General features: G+C 36.5%; 1 protein-coding gene across 1 annotated transcript; it reads right to left on the bottom strand.

Moving 5' to 3' along the window:
• Nucleotides 1-12,496: 12,496 nt before the first annotated feature.
• On the bottom strand, nt 12,497-14,009 carry LOC127073700 (dof zinc finger protein DOF5.4). Its single transcript, XM_051014889.1, has one exon. The coding sequence runs from the start codon at nt 13,822-13,824 to the stop codon at nt 12,880-12,882; it is 945 nt and encodes a 314-aa protein (XP_050870846.1). The 5' UTR covers nt 13,825-14,009; the 3' UTR covers nt 12,497-12,879.
• Nucleotides 14,010-14,378: the final 369 nt, after the last annotated feature.

Raw genomic sequence — 14,378 nt, 5'->3', positions numbered from 1 at the left:
CCCCTTTTAGAGGGCGCTTTTTTTAAAAAAGCGCCCTCTAAGGTCCCCTTTAGTAAACATTAAAAATATAACATATACTGCATGTCTCTTTATTTTCCCTCTCTATAAGCTATTTCGTTTTCTCTCAACTGCGATTACTCTCTACTGCGATTACTCCCTCACCGTTCATCGTTCGTTCTCCCTCCCTCACCGTCATCGTCGCCGTTCGTTCTCCCTCCCTCACCGTTCACGTTCACTGCGTTATCCTCTTCCACCGTCACTGTTCACTTTCTTCTCCATCGTTACCGTCACCTTTAAGGTATTTCTCTTCTCCATCGTTACCGTTCACTTTCTTCATGTGTTTGATTATGGCATTTTCTAAACTTAGTTTTTCATTTTGTGCATTATGTTGATTAATGTTGTTTAGGGCAAACTGAGTTTTTTATTTCTGATTGAAAACTGATATATTTGAAGTGTGTTTGAGCTTGTTTTGGAAGTTTGATGATTATGGATACAAGTTTGTTCATGTTCCAAACACCATAAGTTTGCATTGGTCTTTTGCATGCAGTAGGTGTGTGTGAGTTTGTATCCAATAATGATAAAAAAAAAAGAGTTTAGATTGTTGTAACATGAGAGAAATGGAAGGTATATGAATGTGTTCACGTATTGAATCATTGTCTTACTTGGGTCTTATTGAATCATTTCTATATTACAGATAAAATGGCTAACCAAGACGATACCAATGCCGCGAATGAATCACGTAATAATGTTGAAAAAGAAATCAAACGAGGATTGACTGTTATGAAGTCAATCATTCGTGCAAGAGACAAGGGTGTAAAATTTGAAGTACATTGGAGTGCTGAAGACCAACTAATTGAGCCTAACGGTTCAATGTTGGCAAGTTACATTGGTTTCCTTGTTCGCCAACATATTCCGATTACATGTGATAATTGGAGAAGTCCGGACTTGAAGGTTGGCAAGGAAAAAATATGGTCGGAGATAAAGGTACTTACCATATATTGTTATATGTTTTTTTGTTGACTATTTGTTAACCATATATTGTTATAATATTACTTTATAATAACACACTCCATTTGTATGTTTTTTAGAGATCCTTTCACATCGATGAAAGCCGGCAAAAATATTGTATTCAATTGGCCGGAAAAAGACTCCGAGGATTTCGATCCTTTTTGTGCAACAAATTTCTCAAGGATGAGGAAGGAAAATTTGTTGAAGGAGAACGGCCAATGAAGTATGCCAAGATTATTTCAGCCGATGAATGGAATAACTTTGTCGCCAAACGAAGAAACGAAAAATTCCATGTAATGTCTATTAATTATGCTATTATACAATTGTTAAGTTACTAAGTTCTAATATGCCTTAAACTTTTTTATCCAGGAAGTAAGCGACATAAATAGGAAAAGGGCATCAAAACCCGCGTATCCGTACAAAAAAGGGCGTATGGGTTATGCACGGTTACAACAAAGAATTGTGAGTATATTCAAATACTATGAGCTTATACATTGTCACAATATGTTATAATTGATGATCTTATAATCTAATTCAATGTGTAGCTAGCCGAGGAGAAAAGTGACGCAACATCTCTTCCGGATCACGTATTATGGAAGGCTGCTCGGGTTGGGAAGGATGGGGCTGTCGTTGAAGCGGTCCAAAATGTTTATGACGAATGTGTAAGTATATGTAACATTATTTCTTTAATTATATCGAAAATTTTGTTAGACATATAATTCATTTTTAATCTCCTCTAATAATATTTCAGGAGACTTTATCCCAAACCGTACCTTCAACCGAGGTCCAGGATTGCAGGAGCGTACTTAGTCGAGTACTAAATGTTCCTGAGTATTCCGGTCGTGTGAGGGGTAAGGGTTTTGGTGTGACTCTGTCGTCATTTTATAAAAAAACAAAAACAAAAAATCCTACCAACAAAGAGGTGATGGAGACCTTGGCGGAGTTAAGGGCACAAGTACTCCAACTGCAAAACGAGAATGCAAGGTATAGAGAGGAAAGGTGCGCTTCCGAGGCAAAAGATACTAGTGACCGAGCTAGTATCAATCATCAACCGAAATTTCCCGAGGTAATTATATATGTTATTATGAAATTAAAATAGCACTTTTTTACTTGACACATATACAAGTTAACAATAACATTTATTATTGGTTTAGGGCATTTCACCTTGTCAGCTGTATCTATCGTCACCAACTTATCGCATGGTTGGCAAGGGAAAAGTGCACAATACTTCGGGTGAATTACTTCACCATAATCCCCTCCCGGTGGGATTTATGAAAGTTTCGGTTGACCTCGTATTCGATACGGACGCCCGTCTACCATTACCTGACGTTGTTTCAGAGACAACGTTGATGCGAGATGCAGTCGGATCCTTTGTTGGTTGGCCGTCAGAGCTAATTTTCCCTGATGCCGAGGTATATATGTTCTAAATGATTATGAATATTTAGTATTCACATTTCAATTCAGCTACAATTATGATATTTAATCAATTATATGGTAATGTTAGACTCCTACAAGACCCACACATAAAGTTGGTAAAGGGATTTCAAGACGCATCGAGTCGGTTGCATCTCAAAAAGAGGTACAAATATATATACCCATTGAATTATATACGCAACGATTCTGTTGCATCACAAAAAGTCATGATTTATTTATATGAATTTTTTAGGTTCCCGGTCGAGAGTTGAAAAGCGCTGCTAAGGATATTCCAACGACGTCCGGGACAAAATCTCAAATTTTGATGCGTCTTGAGAAAATGGTGGAGGAGTCCGATATTATGCATGGGGGGGCCATTCGTACTATAAATTTTGATGAAGGTGTTTTCGGAGCTGCTCATTTCGAAATAATTGGAAAGGAGGACTTCCAACAACTTTTTGAACACACCGAATTGGGCATCGCTGTCATTCATACATACATATGGTACTCCGATCAATCTATAATTTACTTAGTTGAACAATTTATTTACACATTTCAATGAGTAGTCTAATGTTTATTATGTTTCTATTTAAGGTATATGTATGTAACATTGATGCGGGAAACTGAATTGTGTAACCGTTTCAATTTTATTGCTGCTTCCCGTATCAACGCAACGTTAATAACGAATAATTCAACATCCGTAAAGAATGATCTAGTCGATATATTCATGGCGGCCGGCGATAAGTCTACACCCAGTTTGTATTTTTTACCGTTTAATTCTGGCAACGGGTTAGATTTTCTTTCTAATAATTTCATTCTAATCTATGTATATCTTTTACGTAGAAAATTTTCATTCATCTAAATTTTTGTTTTATTTTACAGTGGTCACTGGGTGTTGGTTGCTATGGATCTTTCGAGACTAATAGTGTATTATCTCGATTCTTTATCGGGTGATTGGAGTAAATATCCGAGTATGAAGAAGACGGTTGACGCGTAAGTGAAATTCCCCTAAATAATCGTGTGTATTTGTATATTTAATTATGTCTGTCAGATTGATCTCAATATACGTTTTTATTTTGTTAGGGCAATAATAAAATTTAGATTGAAAAAGAAATACCGCAATAGGAAGGACATTACCTGGATCAGAGTTCAGGTATATATTAAGTATCTTATTTTTGCTTATAATAGTGTTTGTTTTTTTGCTTATAATAGTGTTTGTAAGAAATTAACTATATATATATTGTTTGTTTTTCTGTGTAGTGTCCTCAGCAAAATAATTCGGTCGATTGCGGATTTTTTGTAATGAGATTTATGAGAGACATCATTGCGTTGAATCGTATAGACATCCCAAAAATGGTATGGAATAATAACTTAGGGTTTATTTTAATATTATCGGATATTTCATCTAATTTGTTACTAAATCATGAATATGTTTTATTCTCTTAATTGTAGTACTTTGAGGAATACAAATCTTACTCAAGAGCTCATTTGGATGAAATCAAGGATGAATTGTGTCAATTCATTGTTGATCAAAGAATCATATAGCTAGGTTGTATATTGTTGTACATATATGTATGGAATGTTGTTGTTGTATGTTGTTGTTGTATATATGTTGTATATTGTTGTTGTAATTTTACTAAATCATGAATATGTTGTTGTATATTTTTGATCAAAGAATCATATATTAATGTTGTATATATGGAGGATTAATGTTGTATATAAATGGATTCATGTTGTATATATCAATGGATTAATGGTGTATAACATTGGATTAAAGGATGAAATCAATATGAATTTTACACTTTTGCAGCATGCGAACAGGTTACCAATTAAATATCCACTGTTTTTCAAACAAATTTTTTTTAAAATAACTAACACTTTAGAGGGCGCTCTGTCCAGAAAGCGCCCTCTAAACACTTTACATTGACAACTTTAGAGGGCGCTTTTTCCTGAAAGCGCCCTCTAAACACTTTACATTGTCAACTTTAGAGGGCGCTTTTTCCTGAAAGCGCCCTCTAAACACTTTACATTGACAACTTTAGAGGGCGCTTATTCCTGAAAGCGCCCTCTAAACACTTTACATTGACAACTTTAGAGGGCGCTTTTTCCTGAAAGCGCCCTCTAAGGTGTCTCTTTATGGACCACTCCAGAGGGCGCTTTTTTCTTAAAGCGCACTATAATGTGGCCCTTAAAGGGCCACTTTAGACAGCGCTTTCTCCAGGAAAACAAAGCGCTGTCTTTACCTATGCCAGCACCACTTTAGAGGGCGCTTAAAAGCGCTGTTATAGGCCAAAATAAGCGCCCTCTTTTCCCTTATTTGGCGTAGTGACTCTAGTAAGAGAACCAAGATCATATGCGATGATGATAAGTGTATGAATGCTGAAGGAATGGGAAATGTCAAAGTAGTTCTAAATAATGGTAAAACTATATTGATTCAGAACATGTGGTATGTTCTTGGTGTCATACCCTCATTTTCATCCTAGCATATCATATCATTCATTAGCATATCATCTCATTAGCATATCATTTGATTCTTGGTTCTCAAGCATGGTTGATCATGAATAGAATGCAAGGCATTGACAATTAGGGTTTCTTGATACCTTACCTTGTCTCAAAGTGTGAAAGATGGACTTGAGGAGGTCTTGGTCTCAAGTTAAAAGCAATATAAATAAAGAATCATAATCAAGACTTATTCATCATGGCATTAAGGTTTCATCATGGTCAAAGAAGGATACATTTTTCCACATTGGTTCAATTATGGTTCATGAGTTTATTTCCCTGTCATATCATTCAAGCTTCAAGATATCATCATGGTTAATCAAGGTTCAATTAAGATTTCTTCATCTGGTCCTCAAATGGTCATCATTGTGCCTTGGGAGTCAATAAATTGTCAAAGAATACAAGTTAGTGCATGGTTGGTTGGCCTAGTTTCCAAGTTTGGCCTACCATTTGGTCCAAACCTCATAACTTTCTCATTTCTCGACCTTTTAGAGATCTACTTCGAGCCAAATGTCACAAATGGAATCCTCTACTACTTTATTTCAAGACTCAAACCCTAATTCAACCTATAAAGACCTTAAATTTTGAATTTTCCAAAACAAGTCAAATTGCCAAGGCAGTCCCAAAACCATGTCATGACCACTACTTTACACCTATGGCATTCTCATCTCAAATATCCTTTTTCCCTAATTCTTTTTTCATCTTGTTAATATCATGGAAAGGATTGTTTGGCCTAATTTTGGCCTAAAATGAACTAGCTAATTTCATTTGGCCCAAGCCTAAACATGGTGCTCTGCCAAGCTGTGCACACAAACCAGACCAAGCCAAGCAGCTATGCATTTTTGTTCTAAGTCACCAAACCATGCACATTCCTTCCCAAATAGCCAAGACATGTGCAAGAGCAATAGAGAGTAACAAATTAGAGGCCAAATGCGGAATACATGTGCAACAAGAGTGAGGTCTATAAAACACGATTTGAAGCAAACACATGTCCAAAAAAATGAAAAATCAGAACGTTCAAGGCCCCACAAATGATTAGAAAAGATTCCTATGTGCAGCACGAAATGAGAGGAGGAATAATCACACACTCTCACGTGCCAGCTCATCAACCCTTAGTGAGCAAAATTTCACACGTACAAGCTTCAGCCTTGCTTCCCTATAAATAGAGGAAGTTCCTCATTCATTTTCCAAGCTTAGATAGCCACTAAAATGATGGAATTTTTCCTCTATAACTTGTGAAAAACCAGTTAACGGTTGCATCGATTCAACCATTTACTTTCACCCATCTCTGTCCAGAAAGTTTCACCTCAGTCCCCTGAAGCTTTTCCAACTTATAGCACAACTTAAGACCACCTGAATTGTACCACTCAAATCCATCGTCTTCAACCTTGAGCTTCGAATCCGTTAAGGTAGAACACGTAACATTCCTTCAATTTCTTGATATGAGCTGGTTCATTTTGGTTCACCGAAGCAAAGCCATCAACCCTTGTCCATTTATATTTGATTTTCATCATTTAATATTAAAATTAGGGTTTATGTGATTTCTGGTGATGGCTTAAATTCTCCATGCTCAGAGCCAATCAATGGCTCTGAATCATGGAGGGATGGACGATGAAGTGAAAGGATGATGGAAAACTTTTGTTTCAGTCCAAAAATCATGAGTCCAGGGTTGCCATTTTTAGCTGGCTGGAGGTTGAAGACGATGGAGTCTCCCATCCGTTTTTGAATTTTGGTTCCAAAGTTTGAATTGGACCAATCAGAGGTTGTCGTGTCTTATTTTTAAATTCAAATCCGTTTGAATGTTATGTTCATCTTAATATGTTCCTTTCCTTTTGCATATTTTTATTAGTATTCAGATCCAATGGTCTAGATGAGTCCCCTTGGAAGTGCGCATGTGCCATTGGATCAGATCCAATGGATCTGATCAACTGAGTTCCTTTCCTTGACTTCTTGGTCAACGCTGGCAAGTGGAGTGGGCCTCCAGCGCACTAGGCCTTCCATTCCACTATTTGGACCTTCTGTTTCAGTTTCACACCCCCACCTCTCATTTTATTTTATTTCTTTATTTAAATTGTTTTGTTTTCTTTTCTTTTTAATTCCATTTTCTTTTATTTTCACATTTTTTATTTTATTTCTATTATTTTTATCAAGTGTTTTTATTTTCTATTTTGATTTTATTTTTGCAATTATTTTCATTTTATTAATAGAATAATTAACTTAATTACATTTTAATTCTACTTTGATGTTGCAATTTAATTTTCATTTTTATTTTAATAATTGGATTAATTGCATTGAAATTTGATTTTAATTCTTCTTTGTTGCTTGCAATATTAACTCCATCCAATCTAACTACTAACTTTTTAATTCTTATTCATCTTTTGTGGTTACTTGGATGGTAAGATCTTCCACACTTCAAATCATTGATAGATGTACGTTTTGGTTGATCCAATGTTCTTTGATTCAAACATGTTGATAAATGACCATTTGATCATTTTTGACACTTTGAATCAATGATATGTTATCCCTTAATGCGTCATATTTTGAGTCATTTGACTTGTGGATAGAGAACCCCCAGGTGATCATTTTTTGCAACTTAACTCCTAACCTGACTTCTAACCTCTAACCTTTACCTTTTGTCATCTACATTTTGTTGTTTACTTTATGTACTTTAACTATCATCCATCATCATCATCATCATCTACTTCATCATTGTCATCTATCTCATCTTCATGCATCTTTATCTATGCTTTAGCTATTTTGTTTTACTTCTTGTTATCTAATCCATTGAAAAAGAACAAAAACATGATAAAATGAAAAGACCAAAAAGATGTATCATTTGTGACCTAATGTTGGACCTAGAGGACTTGTTAGGACCCTTGCATTTGGACCTTGAGATTATGATACTTGACATATGGCTTAGACTTGGAGTTTCATCATAGACTTGCAATCTTTTATTGCAAAAGTGGAACTCATGGCACTATCCTAGGGAGACATGTTTTGAGTCTATTATCCAATTATTAGCTTAGGTCACTTTGCACACACAAGACTTTCTCTTGGACTACCTTACAACGTGACCCTTTATTTCTCGCATCATTTCCCTTATAATTTCCCCTCCCTTTGGTTGTACTTTTCTCCTTTGTTTTCCTTTTGATCTCTTAGGAATTAGGGCAACCTCACTATTTCAAAATAAATATGTAATCCCTTGATCCAACGTCAAGCAGCATTTTTTTCAATCAAAACTTAAAAAGTAATAAACTACGATTAGGATTGCGCACTCCGTCTAGTAGTGCAATTCAAATCAACCACATTTTCATAAAAAATCTAAAAACAACATCAACTCATCAAACTCTTTTTTTTTGCGCCTTAGGTCAATATTTCGAAAACCCTTTTTTAAGGTAAAAACAACCAACAAACAATCATTTTCTACTTTGAACTACGGAGCTCTGATTCTTCATTTAACGATGATGATACGTACCCAATCCTTGGAGAGTACACTAATAAAAAAATCAATCATTCTCCTTTTTAGCAATTAAACTTTTAGATAATGACACTCATTCATGTAGACAACCTAGATGGTTCCCATCGAGTACGATGGATGTGAGGGGTGCTAATACCTTCTCCTTGCATAACCGACTTCGGAACCCTATTTTTGGTTGCGAGACCAATTTTATTTTCTTTAGGGGGTTTTATCGATATTTTCCCTTTCCTCTTTTGGAATAAATAAAATTCGGTGGCGACTCTATGTTGTAGTCAGTTTTTTCGCGTAGCGACACCTAGCATGAAAAACAATATGATGAGTGTAGGTCAATTAATTGAGAAAGGATTATCAGTTACCATGAAGGAAAATCTTTTGAAGATGTATGATTATAATTAGAAGTTGATTATGAAGTTAGAACAGGGAAGGAATAGAACATTCAAAGTGAATGTTAAAATTGTAGAGTCTAAATGCCTTAGTGCAACAAGTGTTGTGAAGGAAAGTGAGATGTGGCACAAAAGATTTGGTCATCTGAACTTCAGAAGCTTAGGGAATCTAAATTCAAAGACGTTGGTACATGGAATTCCTGCAATTAAGAAGCCATAGAAGTCATGCAATGTGTGCATGAGAAGGAAGCAACCAAGACTGCCATTTGCATCTAAAATGCCTCCAAGAGCAAAGCATGCTCTGGGTGTGGTGCACTATGATGTGTGTGTACCATTTCCAATACCTTCACTTGGAGGAATAAATACTTTGTGTCATTTGTTGATGAGTTCACAAGGATAACGTGGGTATCCCTTATAAAGTTCAAACACTATGTGTTTGCTGAATTCAAGAAATTCATAATCAAGGTTGAGAATCAGAGTGGTCAGAAGCTGAAAGTTCTCAGAACTGATGGTGGAGGCGAGTATAACTTTACAGAGTTCAAAAAGTTCTGTGAGAAGAATGGAATTGAGCATGAGGTGACTGATCGATACACTCCACAACATAATGGTCTTGCGGAAAGAAGAAATCATACTTTGCTTGATATGATAAGGAGCATGCTGAAGGAGAAGAAGCTACCTCACACCTTGTGGGGAGAAGTTGTTGCCACCTCAGCAAATGTGCTCAATAGGTGTCCAACCAAAAAGTTGAAGGAAATTGTTTCTTTAGAGAAGTGGACCGGAGATAAGCAAAGTGTGAGCCATCTGAAGGTGTTTGGTTCTATTTGTTACAAACATGTTTCAGATGCTAAGAGAAGGAAGTTGGATGACAAAAGCAGTTATGTTGCTTGTGGGGTACCACAGTACAGGTGCTTATGAGCTCTACTATATTGTCACTGACAAGGTTGAATTCAACAGAGATGTCATTGTAAAGGAATCGGAAGTGTGAGATTGGAGTAAATCTCAATCCAACTATGGTGTAGTGCCAACTTCTGAAGATACTTCAGAATCTGAAGGTTCTGAAGATGAGTCAGAATCAAAAGATGATTCTCAAGGTGACTCTAAAAATGAGTCTGACTCTGAAGGTGAATTTGATTCTGATCTATATTCTAATGGTGATTCATACTCTGATGGAGATCCGGACTCTAGGAATATTTCAGACTCTGAAGGTGGTCATGCCTCTGAAGGCAGTACTTCTGGGGTTCCAACATCTAATATTGTTCCAGCGTCTAAAGAAGATTATGAATAAGTTCAGAGGCCACAAAGAATCAGAAACATTTCAAGAAGGTTTGAAGAGTTTGACATGTTGCGAGATATTGAAATAGATCTTGAGGGAAAAGTCACTCAGTGTGTCATGTTAATAGACTCTGAACCAGTTAGTGTTGAAGAAACGCTCAAGAAAGTGTGGCAGAATGCCATGAAAGAAGAACTTGAGACTATAGAAAGAAACAAGACTTGGGAGTTGACTGAGCTTCCAAAGGACAAGAAAGTCATCAGCATCAAATAGGTTTTCAAGGTGACATTAAGCCAGATGGATTAATTGGCAAACACAAAGTAAGGTTAGTGGCAAGAGATTTTCTACAGAAACCTGAATTAGACTACTCTGAGGTGTTTGTTCATGTAGCGAGACATGAGACAATCAGACTGGTGATTACGATAACTGCTAAGATGAATTGGCCTATGATGCATCTGGATGTGAAATCTGCATTTCTGCACGGTTCGTTGCAAGAAGAGGTATACGTGTCACAACCTCCTGGATTTGTGAAAAAGAATCAGGAAGGAATGATGTATAGGTTACATAAAACGTTGTATGGACTGAAACAAACTCCTAGAGTTTGGAGTCTGAAAATTGGTTCACTTTTCAAGTTCCAAGGATTCATAACGTGTGAGATAGAGTATGTCGTTTATGTCTAGCATACTTCTAAAGGTAATATGATTATGGTATGTCTGTATGTTGATGACATATTGCTAACATAGAGTTGTGAACATGAGATAGCTAAGTTCAAGAAGGTGTTGATGAATAAGTTTGAAATGACTGATCTAAGAAATATGACATATTTTCTAGGGATGAAGATTATGTATTCTGAGAAGGGTATCATTTTGCATAAACTGAAATATGAACTTGAGTTTCTAAAGAGATTTGAGCTGCTAAATTGAAAGACTGCGGTCACACCTTCAAAAATAAATCACAAATTGGATTCTGATCCTGAAGGTGATGATGTAGATGCTACAACTTTCGAGCAATTAGTTGGATCTCTGAGGTATTTGTTTAATATCATACCTGATATTTGATATGCAGTTGGAATGGTTAGTAGATTCATGAGTAGACCGAAGTGGTCTCATTACCAAGCTGATGTCATAATTCTAAGGTATATTAAGGGAACTCTAAAGTATGGAGTTTTGTTCCCTTCTAGAGAAAAGACTAATTCATAGTCGATATGTTACTCAGACTTTGATTGGTGTTGAGACAAAGTTGACAGAAGTACTTTTGGATATTTGTTTAAGTATTTGGGAATATTATTTCTTGGTGTTTCAAGAAGCAATCAGTTGTTGCTTTATCAACGTGTGAAGTTGAATACATTGCATGTGTTATGGTTGCATGTCAAATTGTTTAGCTTTTGAATTTACGGTAGGATACGAAGATTAAGGTAAACAAACCTCTAAAACTGATAACAAGTCTGCAATCAATCTACCAAGAACCCTGTGATGCATGGGTGAAGCATGCACATTGAGACTAAGTATCATTTTTTGAGAAGTCAGATTTAGAATGGAGTGCTAGAAATTATGCACTGTAGAACCCATAAGCCACTGACAGATGTTCTAACGAAAGTGATCAAGATTGATCAATTTCTCTATTTAAGAGATGTAATTAGTGTTGTTAGTTTTGATTAGCTGAATATAAATTAAAAAATTATGTTAGAAGTAATTCATATTTAGTAGTAATAGTATTAAATTTTGTTAAACTTAATCCAGTTAGTGTAAGTTAGCATTTTACCTATGTGACATCATTGTGTATATATAAATTAGTGTAGTTGTTAATGTTAGTATATACTGAATGTGTACGGTGAGTGTGCGTAACTATTCGCCGTAAACATTTTATAAAAGTATGAAAATTTATTATTTTGACTCTCTCTTCTTCCAACTTCATCTTCTTCATCCCGGACAACAACAAATACTTGATAAATTAAAATAATAATATTGGAGACAAAATCCTTATGAGGCTGTGTAATTTAAGCCTTTAATTTTTATTTACTAATCTAGACCGACATAGCATGCAACAATAACACCCTTTCATACATTTGAGATGACAATCCACTATCGATACACTAACACACCTTCCCCACCACCCTAATTATTTGGTTACTCTTGTTCTCTCAAATTGCCACTGTGACTGAGACTTGATTAAACCACACTATGGTGAGTAAGGACCATAATAACCCACCACAACAAGACAACACTCCTCAACCGACTCCTCCTCCCATCAAATTCTTGTCTTCTCACACTCTCTCTTCCGCACGCGCATTAATCATCACGCATGCTATCCTACCACTCATTACTAACTAACTCAATTAATTATTCCCATCAACAAAGATTAATTACCAAACTCTTACCCGCTAATTTTCAAGGATTTGCATCTCTAAACAAAGCAAAATAAGATTATGAAACTAAACAACCGACATACATTAAAAATACTATATTTTTCTATATTTCTCTGAACAATCAAATTCCACCACATACATTTAATAATAACATATATTAAAAACAAATTCAAAAAAAAAATCAGATAGAGAAACTAACATGGAAGTTAGTTGTGCATGCACATCAGCAATTAAAATCAAGCTTAATAACCTCCCAAATTTGAAAATGAAAAAGAAGAAAAAAACAATATACACCTCATCATGATTAATTATACCCAATTCTTCCATCTTCATTTTTTAAACTTTGGTTTTGATTTCAAATATTGTTTAAAGTTAAAATATATTATAATAATTATAAAAAAAAAGTGAAAAATGATGAAAAGTAAAGTTGAGTTGAGTTGAGTTGAGAGGCTTGATAATCATATCAGGGAAGATGAAAGAGAGTGGAATGATCCTGATCCTGGTCCTGATCAGGCCATTGAGTGTGATTCCAGTAACCATGATCAACGGTGTTAGGAAGATCGAACAAACCTTGATCTGCACCATGCCAATCCAACGATCCAAATCCACCGTTGCTAGTTTTGCTCTGCAGCCCAGAGAAATCAATACCGTGGTCCATCAACGATCCAGATGAGCCACCACCGGTACCGAGATTCTCCGGTAACAACTTCAATGCATCTTCGTGTGGATGAGGTTGATCGCCGGTAACAGTCATCACCTTTTGATGTTGCCAGTGAAACGACGAAGCATCAGTGAAACCGTTAACGTTACAGTTAGTGTTACCGTTACCGAATCCATACGGCAATGTGTCGTTGGAGGAAGTGATCAAGCTTGTGAAAGTTGCAATCTCTGAGAAAATACCGCAATCTCCTGCTCCTGGTTGTTCCAGTGAATCGTTTTCCAAACCGGTGTTGATTTTTGAGTTGGAGTTTGGTGGCGTTGGTTCTGAGACTGCTTCCGTTACCGCTGCCGCGGTGAGGCTGGAACTCTCGCTGCTCGAGTGAGAGTTCGATTTGTTCTCCGGCTCCGGTGGAGTAGTCGGCAAATCAGCGATTTCCGATGAGGAAGAGTTTTTCGGCTTGTTTGAGCGTTTGGATTTACGGCAACCGCCACCGACAGGGACGTTACGGAGGACGCCGCCTTTGGTCCAGTACCGACGGCAGTTTTTGCAGAAGTGACGAGGCTGGGAGAGGTTGTAGTTATTGTAGTAACAGAATTTCGTATTGATGGAGTCGCAGCGAGGACAGTTCAAGGCTTGGTTGTTGTTCTGGTTGTTGTTGTTGTTGAGATGTGGCCTGAGTCTCCGGTCGCCGCCTCCGCCGCCGAAGAACCTGGTACCGCCAGCGCCGATGGAATGTATTTCTTGCATTTGAGGTTGGTTTGGGGATTGAGGAAGCAATGAAAGGATCACCTGAGAGTGGTGTGTGTGTCAGTGTGTTAATGTTAATATGTGAGGAGTGTGGAGAAGAAGGGGAGGGAAAGGGAGAGAGAGAGAGAGAAAGGAGTTTCGATTGGGTGTTGTGATCTTCTCACTGACAAATATCCCCCAAACGTACTCTATCTTGTTTTTTTTAAATATTTTTAGAATGATTTGACTCAACAGCCCCTACAACTTGGTCGTAAATACGTTCTACCCCTATGTATAAGTATAGTAAAATATTTTTTATTTTATTTTGGTACGACACTAAAATATTATTTTATTTCATACCAAAAGTATAATCAGGATTTATCGAAAACGATACGTGGATTAGATGATCTCTTTTATAATAGATGTAAAAAATGTTCAAAATTAAGGAAGAAGATTTGAAAGCATTAGTTTCTCTGCCATGGTTTGCTCATCAGTCATCTTCGTTAGGGTTTGTTAATGCAAACCAAAAGAATCAAGTTGAGGAAGAAGATTTGAAAACATGTAGCACAAAAAGA

The sequence above is a fragment of the Lathyrus oleraceus genome, chromosome 4 (genome assembly GCF_024323335.1).
Source record: "Lathyrus oleraceus cultivar Zhongwan6 chromosome 4, CAAS_Psat_ZW6_1.0, whole genome shotgun sequence".
Taxonomy (NCBI): Eukaryota; Viridiplantae; Streptophyta; class Magnoliopsida; order Fabales; family Fabaceae; genus Lathyrus; species Lathyrus oleraceus.
The sequence above is the reverse complement of the archived record's forward strand: the minus strand, read 5'-3'. Positions and strand labels throughout refer to the sequence as shown.